The sequence below is a fragment of the Spodoptera frugiperda genome, chromosome 11 (genome assembly GCF_023101765.2).
Source record: "Spodoptera frugiperda isolate SF20-4 chromosome 11, AGI-APGP_CSIRO_Sfru_2.0, whole genome shotgun sequence".
Taxonomy (NCBI): domain Eukaryota; kingdom Metazoa; phylum Arthropoda; class Insecta; order Lepidoptera; family Noctuidae; genus Spodoptera; species Spodoptera frugiperda.
Window position 1 is genome coordinate 8,217,958 of NC_064222.1, and position 24,447 is coordinate 8,242,404.

General features: G+C 38.0%; 3 protein-coding genes and 1 non-coding gene across 5 annotated transcripts; 2 read left to right on the forward strand and 2 right to left on the reverse strand.

The window, feature by feature from the left end:
• Window positions 1-463: 463 nt before the first annotated feature.
• Window positions 464-4,151, reverse strand: LOC118275133 (ran-specific GTPase-activating protein). Its single transcript, XM_035593001.2, has 4 exons — window positions 3,993-4,151; window positions 3,706-3,897; window positions 3,149-3,383; window positions 464-2,819 (listed from the first exon to the last, which is right to left on the reverse strand). Exons 1-4 carry the CDS (start codon window positions 4,002-4,004, stop codon window positions 2,578-2,580), a joined length of 681 nt encoding a protein of 226 aa, XP_035448894.1. The 5' UTR covers window positions 4,005-4,151; the 3' UTR covers window positions 464-2,577.
• A 150-nt stretch (window positions 4,152-4,301) lies between these two features.
• Window positions 4,302-21,480, forward strand: LOC118275132 (leucine-zipper-like transcriptional regulator 1). 2 transcript variants are annotated; one of them, XM_050696829.1, is made up of 17 exons: window positions 4,302-4,546; window positions 4,847-4,943; window positions 5,207-5,364; window positions 5,815-5,986; window positions 6,883-7,019; window positions 7,364-7,478; window positions 7,727-7,890; window positions 8,284-8,454; window positions 8,928-9,069; window positions 9,425-9,588; window positions 10,163-10,338; window positions 12,022-12,217; window positions 13,923-14,083; window positions 15,202-15,377; window positions 16,326-16,452; window positions 17,309-17,466; window positions 18,781-21,480. In XM_050696829.1, exons 3-17 carry the CDS (start codon window positions 5,219-5,221, stop codon window positions 18,970-18,972), a joined length of 2,397 nt encoding a protein of 798 aa, XP_050552786.1. In that variant the 5' UTR covers window positions 4,302-4,546; window positions 4,847-4,943; window positions 5,207-5,218; the 3' UTR covers window positions 18,973-21,480. The 2 variants fall into 2 exon arrangements, with proteins under 2 accessions (XP_050552786.1, XP_050552785.1); XM_050696828.1 differs by lacking the exon at window positions 4,302-4,546 and adding an exon at window positions 4,573-4,763.
• Window positions 21,414-22,766, reverse strand: LOC118275046 (uncharacterized). The gene is made up of 2 exons (XR_007705727.1): window positions 22,728-22,766; window positions 21,414-21,535 (listed from the first exon to the last, which is right to left on the reverse strand). It is a non-coding gene; the product is annotated as an uncharacterized LOC118275046 (transcript).
• A 187-nt stretch (window positions 22,767-22,953) lies between these two features.
• On the forward strand, window positions 22,954-24,402 carry LOC126911209 (uncharacterized). Its single transcript, XM_050696835.1, has 2 exons — window positions 22,954-23,267; window positions 23,446-24,402. Exons 1-2 carry the CDS (start codon window positions 23,140-23,142, stop codon window positions 24,248-24,250), a joined length of 933 nt encoding a protein of 310 aa, XP_050552792.1. The 5' UTR covers window positions 22,954-23,139; the 3' UTR covers window positions 24,251-24,402.
• Window positions 24,403-24,447: the final 45 nt, after the last annotated feature.

The window sequence follows — 24,447 nt, forward strand, 5'->3', positions numbered from 1 at the left end:
TCTCCAGATCATTTGGATTCTGAGCTATTTACTATTCAGGCCAGTTAGCTATGTTGCTAGTGGCTACTGATAGTAGTTCAATAAAGACAAGCCAGGAAGTAACTTATACTACGCAAGGTGCACATTTAATTCGTACGTACGGGTTGTACATTGTTCATAGTCAGACAACGGTCTCCATAAAAAACAGCGAACGGCATATATAAATATATTATATATACTTTTTTATTTTAAAGAAATTTTGCCCAACTATGCAATTTTCTCCTGAGTCGTGGGTACGTTTACAAACATACAAGTTCACATGCACATGACACCCAGACTCGAAACAACAATTTGTGGATCACACAAAGAGTTGCTCCGTGCGGGAATCGGACCCGCTACACGTTACACGGCATCCAGTTGCCCAGCCACCGCACCAACCGTCAATAATAATTTATGGATGTAAGAGAAAATAAAAAGCAGAACATTCATGAAATCCGTCTATGTATTCAGATTTGAAATGTATAAAATTATAATATAAATTCGAGCCGATTTCGTCATAGAGTTTCCGCGATATATTTTATTACAACACAATATTAAATTGGAATGTAACAATTGGATGTAGGACGCAAAAACTATCGACAAAATGGCAACGGTACATACATGTAAAAATATAATTAACTATTACATAGTGAAAGTATAATGGATGAATGTTAACGTGTCAAGAGTATAGAAAACTATTGGGTACATGTCTGCATTGACAACTTTAAAACAACTTTATAGTTTAAGCTTTTGAGGTGATTTTCATACTTTCAATTTCAAAGTTACTGAAAAGCTAGCTAGCTAGACATTTAAATAACTTCTACATAATAACAAATAAAATTACGCCTTTCCCCAAAGGGATAGGCAGAGGTGTACAATGTACAAAACAAATGTAACACCTGATCCTCCAGCTATGTTAATAGAAGCGAGCCTATTGCCATACACTAGGCATTTTCATTGACTATCTACTTACATTTAAAGCATATCAATTCCTTGCAATATTTTACACAAATTACACGCGAATTAATGAGCGAAGAACAAAAATTTTCATCTAACAACAAGCACAGTACCCTGTCTCTACTTAGAAATAAGAATGCGAATCTAAGACATGGTAAGCAATTCATATCAACATATGAATAATACAAGAACTATACCCCCGACACAAACAAAGTTACAACAGTAAAATTGATATGTAATGTTCATGACGACATGTAAACATTATTATAAATCTCAAGTGGAGCAATATTTTAGTATAAAAAGGAAAATCTTTAAAGAAATAGAAAAATTACAGAGTCTCATTATTGGAACGGATATAGTAAGAGGAACAATTTGAAATAAACTAAATGCGTCAATTAGAGATGGGAGATTTATTAGAGAAATACTCAAAATGGATAAATACTAAGTAAATATCCGTTTTCACTTATTTATCCAAAAATCAGCCATCTCTAATGTCAATATAATAATGCTCCACTTAAAACACAACCTTACATATAGATACTAACATTAATAATTACTAATTATTATTATCATACATATTACTATATTCGAGCTTCTATGGAATATCAAATCCTAAATCGAACGTTCATTTCAAGCTAAAAAAACATCATTTTATAGTATTGCCAACAGTAAAAATGGAACAAATTGCAAATATTTACATTAAGCGTAAATAACATTCGAATGTGAAGAGTTGCCAGTAACATATTAGTATAAGTCCAATATAATATTGAAATAAAACAATCATACAATATTATCACTAGCCATTAAAAGAAAAAATATAGATTTATTGTAAATGCATCACTATAGTTAAAATACACAGAATGACTGGTAAATGATTGCACCTGATGGTGTATAATATGTAGTACTAGAGCCAATACTTCATAGCCTATTTAAATACAGTAGAACTCCAATCATCCGAATTAATGGGGACCGGGACCCATTCGGATAATCAAATATTCGGATAATCGGATTTTTTTTTTAAATTGCGATTGAAGAGAATAAAAGGTACGTTTTGATATTGCACTATTTTTTTATTGAATTAAATTGCGGGGGTAAGTCAGTGTAGGCACAACGGCTACGCGGGGGGGGGGGGGGAGAATAATAGCGCACTTAGACTTTTTTTGGAGAATTTTTGTGATTCGGATAATCGGCGATTCGGATAGTCGGAGTTCGGATAATTGGAGTTCTACTGTATTGGCTAGACATTTGAGTTACCCTTATCAGAGACGCATCATTTAACATGATATATCTTTTGTATGAAATGTGTGAACTTGGTGCTTTATGCTTACAGAAACCTAATCGGTGCAGGTGAATCGGCCCTAAATCATTATAATTTCGGTCTCTTCATCAACAGACGAACCCAAGTAGTTTAATCAATACATTTACAATGGACTTTACGTGTTAACGATAGTTCATTCAGTCCATAAATGTATTGCTTAATGCATTACTTGAATTTCCAGCCTCACCAGTGCGTACTACATATCATAAACAAGTCATTCTGTAGTTGTCTGACAACATCAAATTACATATTGGCCTCTTAATATGTTAAAATTATAATGAAATTTATTCCGCACCCTCTACCTTCAGTTCCTTCAATTTTAAGACTACACCATCGGACTCGACTTCTTCTTTGTCATTTTTGGCATCCTTTTCCAAAGTCTTAGGCTTGGGCTCCGGAGAATCAGTGTCCTCGCTTCTTGTAATGCTGCTCTCATCATCCGAAGACAGATCCTGTGTGTAAATACTGCATTTTGTTCTTACAATCTCTTGAGCCTCTGCGAATTTTGTCTTCCAAAGCTCTGCATCTGTAAACATTAAAGTTGTTTATGAATACAATGTTTAGTTTTTAGACGTCTTAAGTGCAGATTAAGAATATTTTTCAGTTTTCATACTTAATTAATTTGATTACTGATGAATATACTTAATCTCTCTGAGTTCATTCATTGTTTATCTAGGTCGAGGCTACCTCTTAGTTAACATTCAAATACATGCTATAAAGACCACAATAGTTATGAAATTGTTATTACCACTCCCATTAAAAGAACATTAAAAATACAAATAAGTAGGCACTAAAAACCAATCACAACATGAGATTAAAAATCCCATAACAATTAACAAATTTCTGATGACTTACTTTGAGCATTTCCAAACTTGATGGCCAATAGTTCCTGTTTCATGGTTTCATCAGCAAAATCCGCAAAAACAGACCAATTGAAGGCCTTATCAGAACCGCAGTGGACATTCATCCTAATATCTGGTGTGATGAAGTGGTTCGCACACACTTTCAGAGTCTTGTCACGTCTCATCACCACTCGGACTGTATTGTTCACTTTGTGACGAAGCAGTTTGATATCACCCGTGCCCCTTTCCTATAAAATATTGCAGTATTCAATTTACATCTTTTTACCCGACTGCCAAGGAAGGGTTATTAATTAATGTCTTATAGCTAACAAATAATTATTTTTAAAACATAATTATTTTTGTTGGCATAACATGTTATCATTTTTATTATCTATTCAATAGGCTTAATATATCTATGACTCAAGCCTAACCTCAGTAATAGGCACAATGCTTACAGCTTATCAACTGTCTTTGCCTTGTCTCCAGAGAATATTAACTGTATAAAAAGTAGGACTATGGTCTATAGGACGAAAAAAAAAATCCTAATTCAATTATTTTCCATTGTGTTACCTTCCATTCATGGTCTCCAGTATCGTATCTGTAAAGCCTGGCGCGGATCTTCACGAGTTCCTCCTCTTCCTCTTCATTCGTGTGGACATCGACGAGAGGTAACGACACGATGGGATCAAAATGAGGATCATGCTCCGGCGTCTCAGCTTCGCCACCTTCGCTTTCGCTGTTGCGCCGTACGCTTTCTTCTGTCTGCCATACAAGAACAAAAACAATTTAATACATTTTCTAACAGTGGAAATGCAATAACTTACTGTTCTTATCATCATTATCAATGTTGTACTCACCGGTGAAGACATATTATTATTGCCTATTTACTTTCTTTTCTAAAGAAATTAAATTCGTAAAATAAACAAACTCGGCGAAGTTCGGTTACTGACTGATTGAATGAAAATTTTTGTAATTAGGAGTGAATGATAATCCGGTAGTCTTTTTAATCTGTAATAAAAAAGTGAACTAAGTTTAGTTTAGAAATGTTCAAAAAGTACAAAGTAAATGCATGGAGATTGTAACATCATTGTATTAATTTTTAGACTATCAGTTTTATTTACACTAGTCGCATTTGCCGATTATTTTTTGATCTTTTAATAAAATTAATTTATTTAGATACACATAACTTTTCAGACTCTTTGACGATACTCATACAAAAGAAATGTTTGCAACATCTGTCAACGAAAACAGTTTCATTCATTACTATTGTTCACAAACCAAACAAAGTTATTCATTCAAGTTTCTGTCAAATAACAACAAAGTTTATTGATTTACGATTCTTGAAATTTTTAAACAAATGTGTGATTTATGTGATTCTCACGTGTATATCTCAATGTTATGGTAATTTAAGGTAGGATAAATTGTATTCTTGGCATTAAAACGAGTCTTGGACTGTGCACCGTTATAGTGTCAATGACTTCAAGAAATATATCGTCGACCTATTTTCGGGTGGTTTATTTTGAGAATTCTTCCTATTTTATCGCAGTTCCGGGTCGCTGTGTGCTTTAATTAGAATCAGCGAGCTTTATACTATCAGATTCTCTTCATTTGCAACGATTTATTGATTGGTATACTATCTATTGGATAAAGTTGTAAGTCTATATTTTCATTGTTTTTTTCGTATTGTTGATATTATTAATTGTAATTTCAGTGCGTTTATGGTGTACGATTGAGTGCTACATTCTTAAAATAACTATAACTCTACCGCTTTCGTGGCGCACCCGAATATAGCAAGAAAAGTTAAGCAGGTAGAGTGCTTACCAATTAATAATCTGTTTCAATCACATAATTAGTGTCTGTACTCATTAACGACGAGATTTTCCTTTTCGTCTTTATAAAAAATTATATTGTCATTGTCCTTTGTAACAGATAAAAAATATTGCAAAACATAATGAAGTATACTCTAATAAAGTAATAACAAATGTGACTTTTATTAAGTGTCCATGGAGTATGACTAATAAAATAAATTACTATTATGTATATAATATAAATTATTATTCTTCATTTACAGCAATAATCACAAATGCAGAATAATCTAGGGAAAATGATAACGGAGCAGCTGCGGAATCCAAATGAGCTGGACATCAGCCTCCGGATGGAGTTTGGACCATTTGAAACTGTACACAAATGGAAACGAATGTCAGAATGCTATGAGTTTGTTGGAGCCAGGTGAGAAACACTGTTAAAAGAGAATAATAGTGTAATATAATATTAGTAATGTAATGTATAACTAGTAATCAGTTAATTAAAAATCACGGTATACTCACCCTATGCAGCCTACTACTCTCATTAATAGACAAAACCTCTATTAGTTTCGACTCGAAGCTAGTATTAGCATTAGAGGAGGGAGCTCGTATATGTGAGTAAACCATGATTTTTAGTTAACTGATTTTTATTTGATCTTTGAACTAATTTTGGTGAATTGTGAATTTACTTAAGGAAACATACCTTTTAATTGTCTACTAAAACCAGTTTAGAATATGGAAGGCACTGGAAAAGATCTATGTTCAGCAATGGACTTCTTGTAGCCAAGGTGATGATGAAAGACAGGCCAAACCTATTTATTTGTGCAAAAAACTAACATACTTGAAATCATACATAATTTGTAATCGTCAACAGGCGCAGTAAACACACGGCCGTTGCATACAAAGACGCCATCTACGTATTTGGAGGCGACAATGGCAAGTCGATGCTAAATGATCTCATCAGGTTCGATATCCGGGAGAAGTCCTGGACAAAAACTGGATGCATGGGTATCCCACCAGCACCAAGGTACCATCATTCCGCTGTGGTGAGTTTAAAAATAAAAACTTTAACTGATTCATCTGTAACATGTAAATGTATGAGGTTGGCGGAATGGCTGCAACATGTCACAGGTATCAATTCCGAGCTGCGGACTACCTAGCGGGTTACCGGAGCTCCGGCTCGAAATGCAGGAGTAAGAACGGGGTGGTTTTTAGTCAGTAAGAGTCTAACACTCCCTCTCGCCTCGCCCAAAGTGGGAGACGTCACCGTATACTGTATGATTAATCCCCTCAAAAAAAGGTATCGATTCTTCCACGAAACAATTGTGCCCAGTATATGGCAATAGACTCACCCCCTATTACATGAGACTTATAACACAAATGGTGAAAAGTGGGTGTAGATTGTGTAGCGGCATTGCGTGTCGTAATGTACACCTCGGCCTACCCTTTCAGGAATAAAAGGCGTGACGTTACACGATTCCTCCACGAAACAACTCTTTGTACAATCCCAATTGCTGCATCAACAATGCAGTCTTTTGATCGAAAAAATCTTGTTAGCCTAATAAAGAGAAACAATGAGTTGTGTCCTATTTATCAGGGTAATAAAACTGAGACATGATAAACAGGTGATAAACATATTGAAGTCATGCTCTTACTGGATAATTGCCGATTCAAGCTAAATTTGGCTCGTTTTATGCCCGCTAGCATATACAGGGCGGCAAAGTAGCAGACATATCGCTTTACGGTAAGCGATCAGCGTTGCTCATGGACAACCGCAACACTTGTGGAATTACAAATGCTTTATCGGCCTTTGCCCCCCCCCCCAATGGCCGTAAGCAAGATAGGGATTTGAAGATTAGGGGATTGGGGGATGGAGAAACGATTGGTGGGATTATGTTTTTATTGTTTATTTTGTAAATACATACGTAATAATGTTTTTTAGGTTCATCGTTCGTCAATGTTCGTGTTCGGCGGTTACACGGGTGACATATTGGCGAACTCCAACCTGACCAATAAGAACGATCTCTTCGAGTACAAGTTCCAGAGCGCACAGTGGGTCCAGTGGAAGTTTAGTGGGCAGTGAGTACTTTTTATAATAAGTTGACCCTACGTCAAGGAACGTAGGGGTGGTGACAAATGGCGCCACCCCTACATTTCCTTCTACGCGTCCGCCAAGCGTTAAGATTAAAAAAAACCTTCTTAAATATGTAGAGAAGGTCCATAGTTCAGTAGCAGTATGATAATGGTGTATTGCTCCTACTAAATGACCTCCTCCCCCTTATTACATGGGACTTATAACACAAATGCTAAAAAGTGGAGGTGTACATTGTGTAGCGGCATTACGTGCCGTAATGTGCACCTCTGCCTACCCCTTCGGGGATGAAAGGCGTGATACTAAAACTTGGTACGTAATTGTTATGTAGGGAGCCAGTACCTCGGTCAGCACACGGCGCGGCTGTGTATGACGACAAGCTGTGGATATTCGCCGGGTATGATGGAAACGCACGACTTAACGACATGTGGACTATCAACTTGCTGGTAAGTAGCTCTAAATGTCTTATTTTCCAAACAATAATAATATTAAAAGTTCAATCCCTCTTTTATGAAGTCATAAACCTCCGCGATATCCAATCTTGTACGAAGTTCAACCCTCCCCCCTTCCATGAAATCTAATCCTTCTTCCACAAAGTCCAATCCGTATTGCTCAAAGTTAATTTCCCCTTTATATGTATAGTTTAACGAAGTCTAATCCCCCCGTTTATAAAGTCTTATCCCCTTCCCCCCAGGGTGAGACGAGGCAATGGGAGCGAATAGAACAGAAGGGGCAGTGTCCCCCTACGTGTTGCAACTTCCCCGTGGCGGTGGCACGGGGGAAAATGTTCGTGTTCAGTGGACAAAGTGGGGCTAAGATCACTAATGCACTGTTCCAGTTCGATTTTGAGACGCATACGTAAGTTATTTTCTTTTAATACTGCTTAATCTCTTCTGCCATTAAAAAGTAGTAAACCTATAAATTTTGGTCTTTATTATATGTATTTGTATTTAAAAAGATCATTACAGATTCCGATCAACTTTAAAAATTAATCATTATGTTATCGGCTTACTCACGTAAATGTATGACGAGAAACTCGATTAATTTCATGCTATGCTAGAGTCATATTCATGAGTAGCATTCCGCGACACACGACGCGGCGATTGTCACGCTCACGCTGCTACTGAGTTCCTCGTCAAACAGTTATGTGAGTAAGCCATAAGCCATATAACATAAGAATTAATTTAGTATGTCTCACGAAAGTTATAATAAGCCGCAATAACTAATACGCTGCGCCCCCCCTTCCCGCAGATGGAGTCGTGTATGTACGGAGCACCTGCTGCGCAGCGCGGGCGGAGCCCCGGCGCGGCGCTACGGGCACGTCATGGTCGCGCACAGGGCGCATCTGTACGTGTTCGGGGGCGCCGCCGACAACACGCTGCCTAACGACCTGCATTGCTACGATCTAGATACGCAGATATGGTGAGCTATACTTTAATTATACACACACGGTACAAGAATGGCACTGCTGGACCGGCTCTACAGAAAATCGATGGACTTGAAACAACGACTGCGTTGTCGTCGTGTGAGTAAGGTTAGCAGAAGTTCCATCACGCCCACTCCCCCACCCCGTACTCAATCCCCAAATACCAGTCCTCAGTTCCTGCAAAGCTGGCAGCTGCGGATGTCCATAAATAGTGCTGATTGCTTTCTCTGTGGTGCTCAAGCGAGCGAGACCCCAATTTTTAAGTACTAAATAATATATGGCAATAGACTCACCAGTATATACATGGTTACCCATATTACATGGGACTTACAACATAAGTTGTGAAAAGTGGGTGTACACAGTGGCATTACGTGCCATAATGTGCACCTCTGCCTACCCCTTTGGGGATTAAAGGCGTGACGATATGTATGTATGTATGTATGTATGTAAATAATATTATTGTTTTTAGGTCAGTAATCCAACCCGCGAACGACTCTCAGATACCATCAGGCCGACTGTTCCACGCGGGCGCAGTGGTGGGGGACGCGCTCTATATCTTTGGAGGCACTATAGACAACAACGTCAGGAGCGGGGATCTATTCCGGTTTCAGGTAAGTTTACCTAAATAAATATATGTAGTTATATTTACAAACAGCAGACTAATGGTCTACATGATACATAAGTTTCCTAGTATTGGAATACAATGCTTTCATCGAAACGACAATAAAAATATATATTCTACGATTCACGACTATTTGCAGAGTTATTTTTTGAAGAATTCTTTAAAAAGAAAATAAATTATACATAGTCCGGCCGTCGGATGATAATATGTATTTACATGCTAATTTCATCACAAATTCATTATCTGGTGTAGCCTCTTAGGCCAGATTCACGACACCCACGACATAACCAGAAATGTGTAACAATTATTGTACAATAGCTAATCATAATTTCCCTTCCAAACAGCTGTCAAACTATCCTCGCTGCACCCTGCACGATGACTTCGGTCGCATCCTAAAGTCACATCAGTTCTGTGACATACAAATACTGGTGGGTCCCGAAAAGACGCCCATTTTGGCCCACCAAGCCATCTTAGCGGCCCGGTCGCAGTATCTACGTGCTAAGATTAAGTAAGTAACCGGATTGACCGGAGTCAGTGTATCAGAAGCCTGGCCGTCCCCCAATCCCCATACCCCATTTCTTACAGATTGAATTTCAAATATTATTCATGCATTACAATAATCTTAGCCTTACAATTGAATAATTCTTTTTGCTCTGGATAGTCGGGTGTTCTTTAAAAAAACTTTTATTTAACAAATTACTATTCTCCCGCGTTATCATTATTTTTATTGCAGTAGTTGAGAGCAGTGACACGGCTTGATTTATTGAAATCAAATTTTGTGTTTCAATCAACTCAACTGGCTGCCGTGCAACGTGTAGCGGGTTCGATTCCCGCACGGAGCAACTCTGTGTGTGATCCACAAATTGTTGTTTCGGGTCTGGGTGTCATGTGTATGTGAAATTGTATGTTTGTAAACGCACCCACGACACAGGAGAAAATCCTAATGTGGGGCAACGTTTTTTAAGGAAAAATAAAGAAAAAAAAAATCGGCAAAATTTTTCATTTATGATAATGACGCTGTTAATTATTTGTGTTTTTTTGACCCAGTCCATGTATCGAGTAACGTTATACCATGTGTGTAGGGAGGCCCGCGACGAGTTGACTCGGCGTATCGCGGCGGGCGAGGAGGAGGCGAGGGAGGAGTGCTCGTACAAGGCGCCGCCGCAGCTGCGCGTCCTGCTCCCCGAGGCCACGCCCGAGGCCTTCCACATGGTCCTCAACTACATCTACACCGACAGGATCGACCCCACCGAGAAAGGTACCATACTCTTTATTTACCTACAATACTAATAGTTTTTTTACCCGGGGGAAAATCATTCAATGACTTCTCCCGCCTTGGGTGAGGCGGGAGGGGTGTCAGACTCCTACTGACTAAAAACCACCCCGTTCCTTCTCCTGCTTTGAGCCGGAGCCTCGGTAACCTTTTACGTTGTCCGCAGCTCCGGATTACCTACAATACCTAATAGTCTAAATCTACCCGTGATAAAGATTTTTTTAATGATAGTTTATAAGGCTTATACTTCGGCCGTTCAGAGAATGCGTTCCTGACACCTGTCAGTTAGTCACGACTAGTGATGGGCACAACATAACACTGAGTTCGTTACCGTTCCTCCAAAATGAACCGCCGCATTATTTTAAGATTATTTTCGTTTTAAATTTGGCGGAATCATTTAAAATTTATATTTTAGTTATTTAAGTGGAGACCAAAAATATATAATAAAATTGTTATTGTGTGTTGTAAATATATATTCATATAATAAAATTATTCTTTGTTACAAAGTTACAATCTGTATTTCTATGCAATAAAGTAAGTACATTGAATTGAATGTGCGTACAGAACATTAATCAGACTCCTATCCGATCCGATCCGATCCGATTCCTGTATAAGAACAGATTACGATACTTGCCTGTTTTTTTAGCACAGCACTACAAATTATAAACTTGACTAAAATATGACATAACCTTGTAATAGCGCAATATAGATTTAGAAAAATATTGTTTACCAAGTTATTTGACACCCAGTTTGGCACAAAATTATAACATTAATTGATTATTGATATAATAATGTTGTTTTAATGCTCATCAATGGTTAAAACGGTAAACAACCAGCAAAAATATTTTTATCGTAACTGCAACGCCATTACAAAGTTACGTCGTCAGTTCAATCGCGACGTGTCAGGAACGCATTCTCTGAACGGCCGAACTATAATTGTTTGAAATATTTTAACTTTAGTTGTTTTTTTATTATAGGTTTTATACAATATTTTTTTGTACGCCAATTATGGCAAAACATATTGAGACTTACAATTTTACCTGTACTATCTGCATTTGCATATTATTATATGTATAATATTGCCTACACATATTTATACAAATGAGAGCGAGGTTACCGGATGCCCAATTACAATCCGCTTTCCCCTTCCCGATCCTCGATTTCCCAACACCCCTTAAATTTCTAACCCCCATAAGGCCGGCAACGACTTTGTAAAGCTTTTAGCGTTTCAAGTGTCCATGGGCGGCGGCGACCGCTCATCATTAGGTGATCAGCTCGTAAGATAAAAAAAAATGCAAAATATTTAATTTGAGATAAAAAAAATTCATCCAGAGATTTTAATTTCAGTATTGTAAAGGGTACGCATAGTGGACGGGCAACAACTGACACTTTATTCAAAAAGTTTTAACATGGTTGATCATAGATGGCGTTACTTGTTACATTTTGTTATACATTTCCACAAGTATGTTTTATACAACCTTTTTTTTTTGGAGGGGGGAAAATCATCCAATGACTTCTCCCGCCTTGGGCGAGGCGAGAGGGAGTGTCAGACTCTTACTGCCTAAAAACCATTCTGTTCCTTCTCCTGCTTTTCGATCCGGAGCCCCGGTAAACCCGCTAGGTAGTCCGGATGTTGTATACACCGTTAAGAATATGTGTGGTGGTCAGACGAGGAGCCGTCGTCCCCGGCGACGGTGCTGCTGGTGATGGAGGTGCTGCGGCTGGCGCTGCGGCTGGGCGTGCCGCGCCTGCGCGGGCTGTGCGCGCGCTTCCTGCGGGCCAACCTCTGCTACGGGAACGTGCTGCAGGCGCTCGCCGCCGCGCACCGCGCCGCGCTCGCCTGCATCAAGGAGTACTGTCTCAGGTAACTACCCACTACATTCATTGCGTACTATAAATTATTACAACCTCTGCTACGGGAACGTGCTGCAGGCGCTCGCCGCCGCGCACCGCGCCGCGCTCGCCTGCATCAAGGAGTACTGCCTCAGGTAACAAGCCACTACATTCATTGCGCACAGTAAAATCAAGGGGTGAATATTGGATACGGGAACGTGCTGCAGGCGCTCGCCGCCGCGCACCGCGCCGCGCTCGCCTGCATCAAGAGTACTGTCTCAGGTGAATAGACACTATGAAGAATTTCCCTATGCCTATTCACCGCGCCGCGCTCGCCTGCCTCTTCTGACCCTATTCACCTCTCGATCTATGAAGAATTTCCTATTCACCCCTCTTCTGACCCTATTCACCTCTCGATCCCTATTCACCCCATTTTACGGTACTATAAATTATTACAACTTTTCAATACAATAAAATATTAAAAAATAATCACACTCTCATTCATAAATTTGATGAACTATTTAATTTTCGATTTTTTCTAGCTAAATTTCTAGAAATAAGTCTGCTATTTGACGTCATAACGCACTATTTCATACAAAGTTCATAGAAAATATCGTTTTTGACGTTTCGAAAAAAGTATTGAATTTGACTAGTAGGAAACTAGCCTATTATTATGTTATCGGCTTACTCACGTAATGTTTTGCTATTGTAAGAGTAGCAGCGCGACAATCGCCGCGTCGTGTGTCGCGGAATGCTGCTCATGAATATGAGCCTCTAGCATAGCTTGAAACTAGTCGAGTTCCTCGTCAAAACATTACGTGAGTAAGCCGATAACATAATAATTAATTTAGTATGTCTCACGAAAGTTACAATAAAACTACGGTACTACATACTAATGCTTTTCAGAACGTTGGGAAGACTTTATTTTACGTTTAAGGAGATTCTGATTAAAACGAGATCGCGTTTGGCGCTCTGATTGGTTGGTTCACTCGTGCCAGCCAATCAGAAGGCCGAACGCGCTCGTTTTCGGTCAACGTAAAGTAAACTCGCACTAAGGATACAGTTTAAGGATGTCCAAGACCAACCATACCCCTTACCCCCTTTCGAGAGCTGATAATGGATTTGTAACTCCTTATTAGCTATATGGTTTTATAAAACCAAAATCCAACTGCACGGTTGATGCGGAGACTGGGCAACCGGCTTCAATCCCCGCAGCAACCCTTTGTGTGATCCACAAATTATTGTTTCGGGTCTGGGTGTCATGTAAATGTGAACTTGTATGTTTGTAAAGGCATCCACGACACAGGAGAAAATCCTAGTATACAACAATGATTTATTTATTTATTTGGACAACCTGTAGCTTTACATTACAACTTACATCTAAACACTATGTCATAATTAATTTAAATGCACAACATTTTAAGGTTGTGCTTGATTTTTTTAACAGTGCAGCATAATTACATTATTTTCAAATGTATATTAACCTGATACCCTTACTTATGTGCTAACAGTAACCTGTTCATAAGCTACATACATAGTCATGTTACAGTGCATGTTGTGACCAAACATGCACTGTAACATTACATAACAATGGCACTGTATCAGTTAGTAAGAAAAAAAAGACAAAACAAAATAAAACACATACAAAAAAAAAAACAATGATTTGAAAGAAACTCAACAAAATTAACATCAAATATGCAACTTGCTTCAATTTCAAATAACAAATATTGTCGCAGGTTTGTAGTGAAAGACTACAACTTCACCCCCATAGTGATGTCGAAGGAGTTCGAGGAGATGGACCAGGGTCTGATGGTGGAGATCATCCGCAGACGACAGCAGCCACAGTCGAAGCAAGCCAACGGGGCCGCGCAACAGGAGTATGAGGAGGAGATTATTGGTAACTTGATACATGTTTAACCATTTAAGTGTGGGAGAGCCATGCTTCGGCACGAATGGGCCCGCTCGACCGGAGTGATACCACGGCCTCACAGAAAACCGACGCTTGCGTTGTGTTTCGTTATGTGAGTGAGGTTACCGGAGGCCCAATTCCCCCCTTCCCAATCTTCCCCATCCCCGATTCCCGAACAACAACCCTTAAATTCCTAACTCCCAAAAAGCCGGCAACGCACTTGTAACGCCTCTGGTGTTTCAAGTGTCCATGGGCGGCGGCGATTGCTTACCATCAGGTTATACGTCTGCTCGATTACCGGCTTGTTTCATAAAAAAAAATGATAATAAGTGGGGGGGAATCATTGAATGGCTTCTCCCGCATGGGCACGGCGACAGGGAGTGTCAGACTCTTAATTGACTAAAAATTACCCCGTTCCTACTCCTGCTTTTCGAGCTGGAACCCCGGTAAACCCGCTAGGTTGTCCGCAGCTCCGGATCAGGCATCAGCCCTACTGGGTTCCGTCCTTTAAAGCCTGGTCTACTATCTGTAGGCATTGATGCAGTTTGGTACAGCTTGAGCGGTTTAGGGCTTCTGAGGGCTGCTTCAGTCGCCCGAGTGTCGCCTCGTTAGTCACAAGTTTTAAATGTGGGAGAGCCACGGCATTACAGAAAAGTGGCGTGAACCAACGCTTGCGCTGTGTGAGTGAGGTTACCGGAGGTCCAATTACTCCCCTTCTCAATCTCCAATTCCCCAACAATCCTTAAATTCCTAACCCCAAAAGGTCGGCAACGCACTTGTAACGCCTCTGGTGTTTCGGGTGTGCAAGAGCAGCGGCGATTGCTTACTTAAAAAAATACGCTACAGGAAGTCGTCGAGATCAAAACTCATAGATTTTAGATTGTAATTAGATATTAATTTCAGTCGTTGATCCGGAGCTGCGGACTACCTAGCGGGTTTACCGGGGCTCCGGCTCGAAAAGCAGGAGTACGAATGGGGTGGTTTTTAGTAAGAGTTTGACACTCCCTCTTGCCTCGCCCAAGGCGGGAGAAGTAATAGGATGATTTCCCCCAATAAAAAAAAAAATGCAATGAAATGGTTTGTGAAGTAGATTGTGTTGTCCCCAGGCACGACCCTGGAGCAGGACATGTCGGTGCTGCTGGGCGGCGGGGGGGAGCTGGCGGACGTGCGGCTGCGGGTGGGGGGGGCGCAGCGCCCCGCGCACCGCTCCGTGCTGGCGGCGCGGGCCGCCTACTTCGAGGCCATGTTCCGCTCCTTCTCGCCGCACGACAACATCGTCAATGTTCGTATCATACTCACTTATGCTAGCTCCACTCCTTTCAACTTACAACAGGGGTCCATAGTTTTAAGTAGCAACATCACGCCTTTTATCCCCGAAAGGGCAAGCAGAGGTGCACATTACGGCACGTAATGCCGCTATACAATGTACACCCACTTTTCACCATTTGTGTTATAAGTCCCGTGTAATAGGGGGTGAGCGTATTGCCATATTTGCCATATACTGGACACAATTCCAGACTCCGTGCTACTACCGAGAAATTTTCGAATCCGAAAAAAGCCCAGTAATACTTTACCCGACCCGGGAATCGAACCCTGTTCGGCAGTCGCACTTGCGACCACTCGACCAACGAGGCATATTTAAGTAGCAACGTGAAAACTGTCATCAGACGTGGCAAACATTACGCAAACAAAACGTATTTTGTAATAATACCTATATGGTGCTACTTTACGTTCAATACATACATTTTTATTTATTTAAAAGTCATCTTTCACTGCACGGTTGGCGCGGTGGCTGGGCAGCTATACAACAACATGCCGCGGGTTCGATTCCCGCACGGAACAACTGTTTGTGTGATCCACAGATTATTGTTCCGGGTCTGGATGTCATGTGCAATTCAATGTATGTTTGTAAACGCACCGACGATACAGAAGAAAATCCTAGATTGGGGCAACATTAGTTTTTTCTTTAAAAACAAAAATTCAAACATTTGTAAACAAAAGTGTTATACATAAGTCATATAGTAGCAGCGCGACAATCGCCGCGTCGAGTGTCGCGAAATGCTGCTCATGAATATGAGCCTCTAGCATGGCTTGAAACTAGTCGAGTTCCTCGTCAAAACAGTACGTGAGTAAGTCGATAACATAATAATTAATTTAGTATGTCTCACGAAAGTTACAATAAAATCATAAGTCATATCATGAATAGAGTTAATTTGTCTCCATCGTGTAGATACAAATCTGCGACACGGTGCCGTCGGAGGAGGCGTTCGATTCCCTGCTGCGGTACATCTATTACGGAGACACCAACATGCCCACTGAGGACTCGCTCTACCTATTCCAAGCCCCTATATACTACGGTGAGATACATAATCAAATTATATAATGCCACGTATAACATTTTCTCATTTCTCACTTATTTAGATATTGCCTGTATCTTAGGAACCGGGCTTTTCTTGGACCTGGAACCTAAATAAATCGATTTTTTTACCCGAAAATCCCCTAATCTGTAACTTTCAAGAAAATCGTTGGAGCCGTTTCCGAGATCTTGATTCTATATATACATATAATATATACAAGAATCATAGGTGTAGCCAGGGGGGGTTTGGGGGTTCAAACCCCCCGAAAAGTTAAGATAAAACTTAAGTAGCTAATAGTAACTGGGTATATTAATATACAATGTGATAGGGGTGAGACTTCTAACCCGTTAAGGCTGAGTTCTACATCAAATTTTATAGACAAAAAATCCCCCTAAAAATTATGGCTATTTTAATATTTTTTTTACTTTTTTTGATATCAAAGGTTGTATGCGTCGTAGAAACAAAAAAAAAACGACAAACGGTAGCTAATAACCTTGGCTAACTAATTCATTGCTTTTTTCATATGTTTGATAATGTTTTGGTGAGAAAAAAATCATTTGTGAATTATTTTTACCGAAAAAATCACTATTTTTCAATATTTTCAATTAGGGGTTCAACCCCCCATATTATTTTTTTTTGTCGATAAAATTAGATGTAGTACTCAGCCTTAACGGGTTAGAAGTCCCACCCCTATCACATTGTATATTCTTATGAATGAAGGAAGTTCATGAAGGAAGTTTTGTTCGTTTTACTTTCTTGAACCCCTCCCGATACTAAAACCTGGCTACGCCTATGACAAGAATTGCTCGTATAAAGCTATTAATAATACCTAATGTAACCATGGTCTCCGACCCAGGGTTCACGAACAACCGTCTGCAGGTGTTCTGCAAGCACAACCTGCAGAGCAACGTGTCGCCCGACAACGTGCTGGCCATCCTGCAGGCCGCCGACCGCATGCGGGCTGCCGACATCAAGGAGTACGCGCTCAAGATGATCGTGCACCATTTCGGATTGGTGAGTCATACATACTTACTCACTAACACGCACCACGTCACGCCTTTTTGTGAAAGAAACAAGAAAACTAGTTTATTTGCATCGTTATAAAAATAAATGAATATAGATAATTGATAAAAAATATATAGGAACTCACGGTTTAATCTATTATATAAAAATAAGTCGGGTTTTCCTTCCTGACGCTATAACTCCAGAACGCACGAACCGATTTCCACGGTTTTGCATTCTTTGGAAAGGTCTCCGGCTCCGTGAGGTTTATAGCAAAAAAAAAATCAGGAAAAATTAAAAAGAAAAGTAGGAAAACAGGGAAAATCATTGGTGGCGAAACGGAGTTCGCCGAGTTTGCTAGTCTCTATATATAAAAATCAATTGCTGTTCGTTAGTCTCGCCAAAACTCGAGAACGGCTGGACCGATTTGGCAAATTTCGGTCTTGAATTATTTGTGGAAGTCCAAGGAAGGTTTAAAAGGTGAGAAAAATATGTTTGAGGCGGTACAAAGTTTGCCGGGTCAGCTAGTACCGTATATATTAATATAGAAAAGGTCTACTAGTTTCGAGTTACACAGTGACTCTACATGACGAGCGGCGTGCGCAGGCGCGGCGACGTGTGATTCGTGATTTTTGGTTAATTCAGTATGTCTCACGACAGTTATATTATCCATAAATTAAAATAATAATACAAAAATGTGTTATCCATAAATTTTAATTTCACAGTAAAATGGTATATTTTAATGGACTTAACGATATTTGTATCATGTAGCTTGCTGATCCTAGGGTTAATCCCCTATTTATGGGATAGGTCGACAAAGGAGCTGATTAATCACCTGGTGGTGAAGCAATCTACGCTGACTATGAACAACCGCAACAGCAGAGGACAAATACGTTAGACGACATTTTGGGGCGCGACAAATTGAAATTTTACTTTTAATAATATTCAGAAATTCAAATTCCTTAATTAGCTCTTACAATACCCGCAAAAAGATTAGCAGTAGCAGGGTGATCTTTCCCAAAATATCACAACATGTTAACGGCGTCATTATGCTCAACCAAAAGTTCACAATTCTGCCGATTGCAACACAAAATTTGGTTTCAATAAATTAAGCTGTGACACCGCTCTCATACCAATCCAATAAAAGATTAGGATGATAGTCAAGCTACCGCGATGCTTAATAACGCAGGAAATTAATGATGCGTTAAATAAAAATTAAAGTTTTTTGAAAAATCACCCAGCAACAAATGTAATCTACTCTACCATCATAGCACTACAATACGTACTACATAACCAAAAAACTAAAAGTTCCGTCCCTTCCCACAGGTGGCGCGACAGGACGCCATAAAAAACCTAGCGCAGCCCCTCTTAGTGGACATAATATGGGCGTTGGCTGACGAACCAAACTTCGATGCCCCCCTCCCGGTCCAACCCAGGTCCTTGCCGTCATCGTCGTCCGCAGACACCCTCACTGATGACCCGGAGTTCTACGCCAGATTCCGATGTGGGAAGTCATAAAGGGTAATACTATAATAATATATGTAAAGTTATATCATTGTAAAGTGTTATATAAGGGGGATATGTATGGGGCCGTCGGTAGAGGGCGCCCTAGACGGACATATACAGACCAGGGGCCTTAGTCTGCTATTACAATTGTGTCACAATGTTCGGTCACTGAGCAGTGCGAGAGGGGCGGAGCTATGTAGGTTGTATAGCAGACTAAGGCCCCAGATTGGCGATATATTAAAGAAGGGCCAAATTAAAAGTACCTTTAACCGACGTGCATGCATGAAACGACTGATGACTGTTGATGAAGCGAAAGAGATGTGTAAGAATCGTAGCAATTGACGTTCCATTGTCTCTGCCTACCCTCCGTGGGGGACAGGCGTGAATTTGATTTGATAGGTATAAATACTTATTTTAAAACAGCCAACAATATGAATATCAAAAATAAACCTTATTTCTATTTGCATAACATAATATTTTATATAACAGTTGTATCAATTTTTTACAACACTGAAGAAGGCCAATCTCGTCGCCAGATACAATTGCACTATTGTCAAGTGCCAATTCTATACTAAAAAGATATCGACTGACTTTATGTCTATGACATTACGGTTGAAATTCCAATAAAAATCATTACGTTTTATGAGAAAGTACATCAACTTAGCTGTACATTGAAAATTGTACTTTAACGTTTTAATCTTACGGTTTAAAACAATTTGTCTAACATTACCTACCTCTGTTGAGCATCGAATAACAGCTTAATTAAAACAGTTAGTTAAGTATATTTTATATTTCATTATACAAATAATATAATCTCAATAAATCGATTAATCTCTTAAAATCTCGATTTATAAGAGTAAGATAAATAGAAAATGTTTTATACATTAAGATCTATCTTTTTTATTGCGTAATATTGTATTTATGTACCTAATTTTATGATGTAAATACAATCACCCAAATTATGCAAATCTTCTTATTAATAAAAATTTACTTCTGTTCGTTCGTTCGACTAAAGACTAACGAATAGAAGTTCGCTGGCTGGTTCGGCTGGACCTATTTGGCTAGTTTTAGCTTTAAATTATTTATGAAAGTCCAGGGAAGGTTTAAAAGGCGAGAAAAAAATATTGGGGCGGTACGAAGTTTGCCGGGCCAGCTAGTAAGAAAATAACGATTGATTCAGAAATCCTTAACGAAATAAATACATATAGTATTAATATAATGAAAAGCACAACAACTAACGAGTGATCTAAGATAAACCAATGAATTAGTTTATAGCTTTATAAATATTTTTATACATGTATAACTATTATGGCATCATACATTATTGTATGTACGTCATAAGTATAATTAATTTAGTGTGTACTAAAATAGATAATGATCATGCGAGGATCACATTATTGTATTACGGGTACGCACGACCGGTTTCGAGCTCACTCGTAGCCCTTACTGTGTATACAGTAACCGTTTATTACTGTGATTGTATGAATTCTCCTATTAAATGGGATAATGTATGTATGGGGCAAGAATTGCTGATTTGTTTTTGTTTGGATTTAGTAAATGTTTTATGGCATATGGCATTCATAGTCCATAATAATCATAATCCATCAGAAACGCAGGCGAATCCGCGGGCAGAAGCTAGTATTTGTATATGTGATGGTTGTTAATTGGTGCTTGAAGTATGATGCATATAATTATTATGAGTAATGTTTTCTTATAAGTTTTTTAAAGATCTGACTGCCATTCATTTTGTGTCAATTAAATTAGCCACAAAAGTATGTATTTGTCTTGTATTGCATTGTTTTCGATGATTTTAATGTTTTCTTATGAAATTAAATTAAAAAAGAATATATTCTAAATATATTATGTAAGTAAATGTCATTAATTTGAATAAGTAATTAGATGTGTAGTATTTACTTGTTATAAAAAGTTGTAATGCACTTGTTTCGAATATTTAGATATTTTGAAGTTTTACTGCTAATTCCAATAACCAATCTTAATTCAAAATGTTTCAGATCGATCTTAATTTTTGAAAGATACTACTAGTTCTATAGATAGAACTAAATTAATTATTATGTTATCAGCTTACTCAAGAGGAACTCTACAAGTTTTAAGCCATGCTAGAGGCTCATATTTGCTGTAGAATAGGAAGTAAGCCGATATCATAATAATTAATTCAGTATGTCTCAATAAAGCTATGATAAAAATCTGAACTAATGTCAAAAATCCATCTTAATCTAAAGATTTTGTATTGAGGCAGGTTCTTGAAAATGGCAGTAATTGAACAATGTAAATATTGATTATGAACTAATTTTTTAAACCTAGATATGTTTAGAAAATAAATTGTATCACAAAAGTATTTTGGTGCAAAAATTTTATGTTTTTAATAAAATTAATCAAGTTATTGTAATCCACTATTAATCTAGTCATCTTTATGAATTAAATGAAAACAGATGTAACTTGACATAATCAATTTAATCAAGTAAAATTAACAATTATCTAATAAATTAAATCCTGATAATATTTGTGTAGTTTCACTCCATTACTCGAATTTGTGTTTGATGTCCTTCCATAGTTTCTGCAAAACAAAATAAATTATGGTAAATATATGGATTACAGCTATTACAGTAGGTTTGTATTGTTCAAATATTTCTATTACATAGGTGAAAACTATGTAATAGAAATATTACATATCAGTTAATCCGTGATCATGGCGTTTGCAACAGTGCCGAAATATCGGAAAACGGTAATAAGGTTAAAACTGGCTGTCTGACTACCTCTTTAGTCATGTGTTCATTAGTGTGATTGGCCGAGCAAGAGGTCTCGGGTTAAATCCCCGGGTTGGACAAAATACTGATCCTTTTTCAGTTTCTCAAAAATTTCTCAGTAGTATCACGGAGTCTGGAATTCTGATCTTATGGCAATAGGCTCACCCCCTATTAAATAGGACTTGTAACACAAATGGTGAAAAATGGGTGTACATTGTACAGTGGCATTATAATTATGCTGTAATATGCAGCTCGCCTACCCCTTCAGAGATATTATTTCTGATTATACTTTTTTGTTGGGTTTGTAATTGTTTGGAGGAAATTGAAGCTGTAAAATTACAAAAAAAAAATTAACTAAGTTAGCAACTATAATAATGCATTATAGTTCCATTCTGTTTTTCAAACTCGTCAATGTTCAAGATCATTAATTTGAGTATCACAATCACAAGATGAGATGTTATTCACTAATATAATAATCTGGATAGGAAGCCAAATTGGCAACAAACAGCTACTAATTAGGTATATTACCTATTTTAATTACAATACTTTGGATTTTCTTGATTGTAAAATATTTTCTTAACAGTTTTAAGTTAAAATAGAAATGTTTTAATTTAAAATAAAATGAATCATAGAATTAACTGCATTTAGTATTGGTAGCCTTGAAACTTGAAAATACTGTTTTCAGAAAAATAAGAACAGCTGATTTACATTTTAAGGCTTTGACAGAGGAAGTTATGTATCTGAAGGGTCTTTTACACAATTAGATTTACCATAATATCTTACAAAAAGTACTAGAAACCAAATAAGAATATAGTAAAACTGGATTCCGAAGACACCTATTATGAGAGTGAGGTTATTTTAAAAATATTAAAGAAAGTCAATTCATTGGACTTAATTACAGTAATCTAGAATTAAAAGGAATATTAGAAGTGTAAAGTTATTAAATACAGAAAAAAAAACCCAATAAAAGTATTCAAAAGAAAATTACATAACATTACTTACTCCCTTGTTTATGCTCTCGAAAAGAGCAACTAGCTACATATCCACTAGCTGAATAAATCGGATGGACATTGTGGAGGCAAGTTTACAATGTTAATGGGAGTTTATCGATGATATAGCTGGACAAAAAAATATGAAACTATTCCACTATGAATAAATCGGATGGATTAGCGTTTACAATTAAAAAATAGCTTCAAAAAAATAGAAATAGAAAAATAATTAAAGATTGATAATATTTTTAGAAAAGAAAATCGAAAAAAATAGGCATTTAGTCACGTGACAGTAAACGCCAATCAGAGAATGTTACGTCACGCCGTGTCAAACATGGTTGTTGTTGACGTTTTCATTGAAAAGGACGCGTTGACTACTTCACATTTTATTCGTTTATAGCATTATTCTCAAGTTGATAGTTATCATGGAACCAGGTTTTGTTAAAGCAGACAGTAATAACTTGCCTAGAATCGACGCAATTATGCTTGGCCGATTTTTCGCGTCAAACAATGACTTTTGCTCATCGGAATTTCGCAATATCAAAACTTCGATGTAAGTATACCCAAGTGTAAAAATATTTAAGCTTAAATTAAAGCAATATACAGTTTCAGTATAAACTAACATATCTATTATGTAAATTTATTTTGTAGAGCAATTTTTTGTTAATTTTGAGGTTAGAATTACGAGGTGTAAACAAGTGATAAATTAATGTGAAATAATTTAATTTCAGGTCATCACGAGCTTCTTACGGAGATGACGCCGTAAGCTATGTGCAGCTTAAGCGAGAAAACAAATTTTGTACTGTAAAGTGCAAAATATGTCCAGAACACAAAGTTCATGCCAAATTATATGGATGTACATTGGTGGTTGATGAAGAAGATGACATTATTCTGTCTGTTCAGTGTCAAGACTGTGTAGCATCACAGGGTGGCTGTAAGCACGCTATAGCGTTCCTTATGTGGGTTCATCGTCGAAGTGAGGAACCATCATGCACTTCTGTGGAGTGCTATTGGAAGAAATCCAAACTGTCTCAAGTTGGTACTACAATTAAATATATGACAGCGAAGGAATTGTCCAAAGGAAATCCCATATTACCAGCAAATCCATCTGTATTTAATAATTTTTTAGAAGAGGCAAGAAAGAGAAAAGTTGAGGACTGTCAACTTTTAAAATACCAACCTACTTATAGTGAAAGTGAAACATCGGCTATCTCAATGCATCAACTTACTTATAAGTTTAAAGAAAGATGCGTTGAAGATTTTTTGAAGAAAGTTGAAATAACAGCATCTTTAATCAAGAAAGTGGAAGAGGAAACAAGAGAACAGTCTAATAGCGCTCTGTGGTTTGAACTGAGATATGGTCGAATAACTGCTTCAAGAGCATTTGAAGTAAGCCGATGCAAAACAAGTGACGGCACACTCATTTCCCTCATACTAGGTGGTAAAATTCCTGATACTCCGGCCATGAAACGTGGCCGTGTTCTAGAAAATGAAGTAAGAAAAACAGTTGAGAGCAAAATAAAAAAAAAAAGTTAGTAAGTGTGGCCTCTTGTTAAATTCTAAGTACCCAATGATTGCTGGTTCACCAGACGGAATTTTCGAAGATGGGATAGTTGAAATTAAGTGTCCTATTAGTAAAACAACATATAAAAATTATATAAAAAATGCACTGGCTACAGAAAAATATTATGCCCAAATGCAGCTTCAGATGTATTTATCACAAAAGAAAAACT

Excerpts from the sequence above, each read along its gene's own strand:
- LOC118275133 (XM_035593001.2), bottom strand. Across the intron at positions 3,384-3,705 it reads CTGGAGACCATGAATGGAAG|GAAAGGGGCACGGGTGATAT; the intron begins GTAACACAATGG and ends AATATTTTATAG. Across the intron at positions 2,820-3,148 it reads CAAGTTTGGAAATGCTCAAA|ATGCAGAGCTTTGGAAGACA; the intron begins GTAAGTCATCAG and ends TAATGTTTACAG.
- LOC118275132 (XM_050696829.1), top strand. The coding sequence starts at position 5,219 with ATGCAGAATAATCTAGGGAAAATGATAACGGAGCAGCTGCGGAATCCA. Across the intron at positions 5,365-5,814 it reads TATGAGTTTGTTGGAGCCAG|GCGCAGTAAACACACGGCCG; the intron begins GTGAGAAACACT and ends AATCGTCAACAG. Across the intron at positions 14,084-15,201 it reads GTATGAGGAGGAGATTATTG|GCACGACCCTGGAGCAGGAC; the intron begins GTAACTTGATAC and ends TGTTGTCCCCAG.
- LOC126911209 (XM_050696835.1), top strand. The coding sequence starts at position 23,140 with ATGGAACCAGGTTTTGTTAAAGCAGACAGTAATAACTTGCCTAGAATC. Across the intron at positions 23,268-23,445 it reads CGCAATATCAAAACTTCGAT|GTCATCACGAGCTTCTTACG; the intron begins GTAAGTATACCC and ends ATTTAATTTCAG.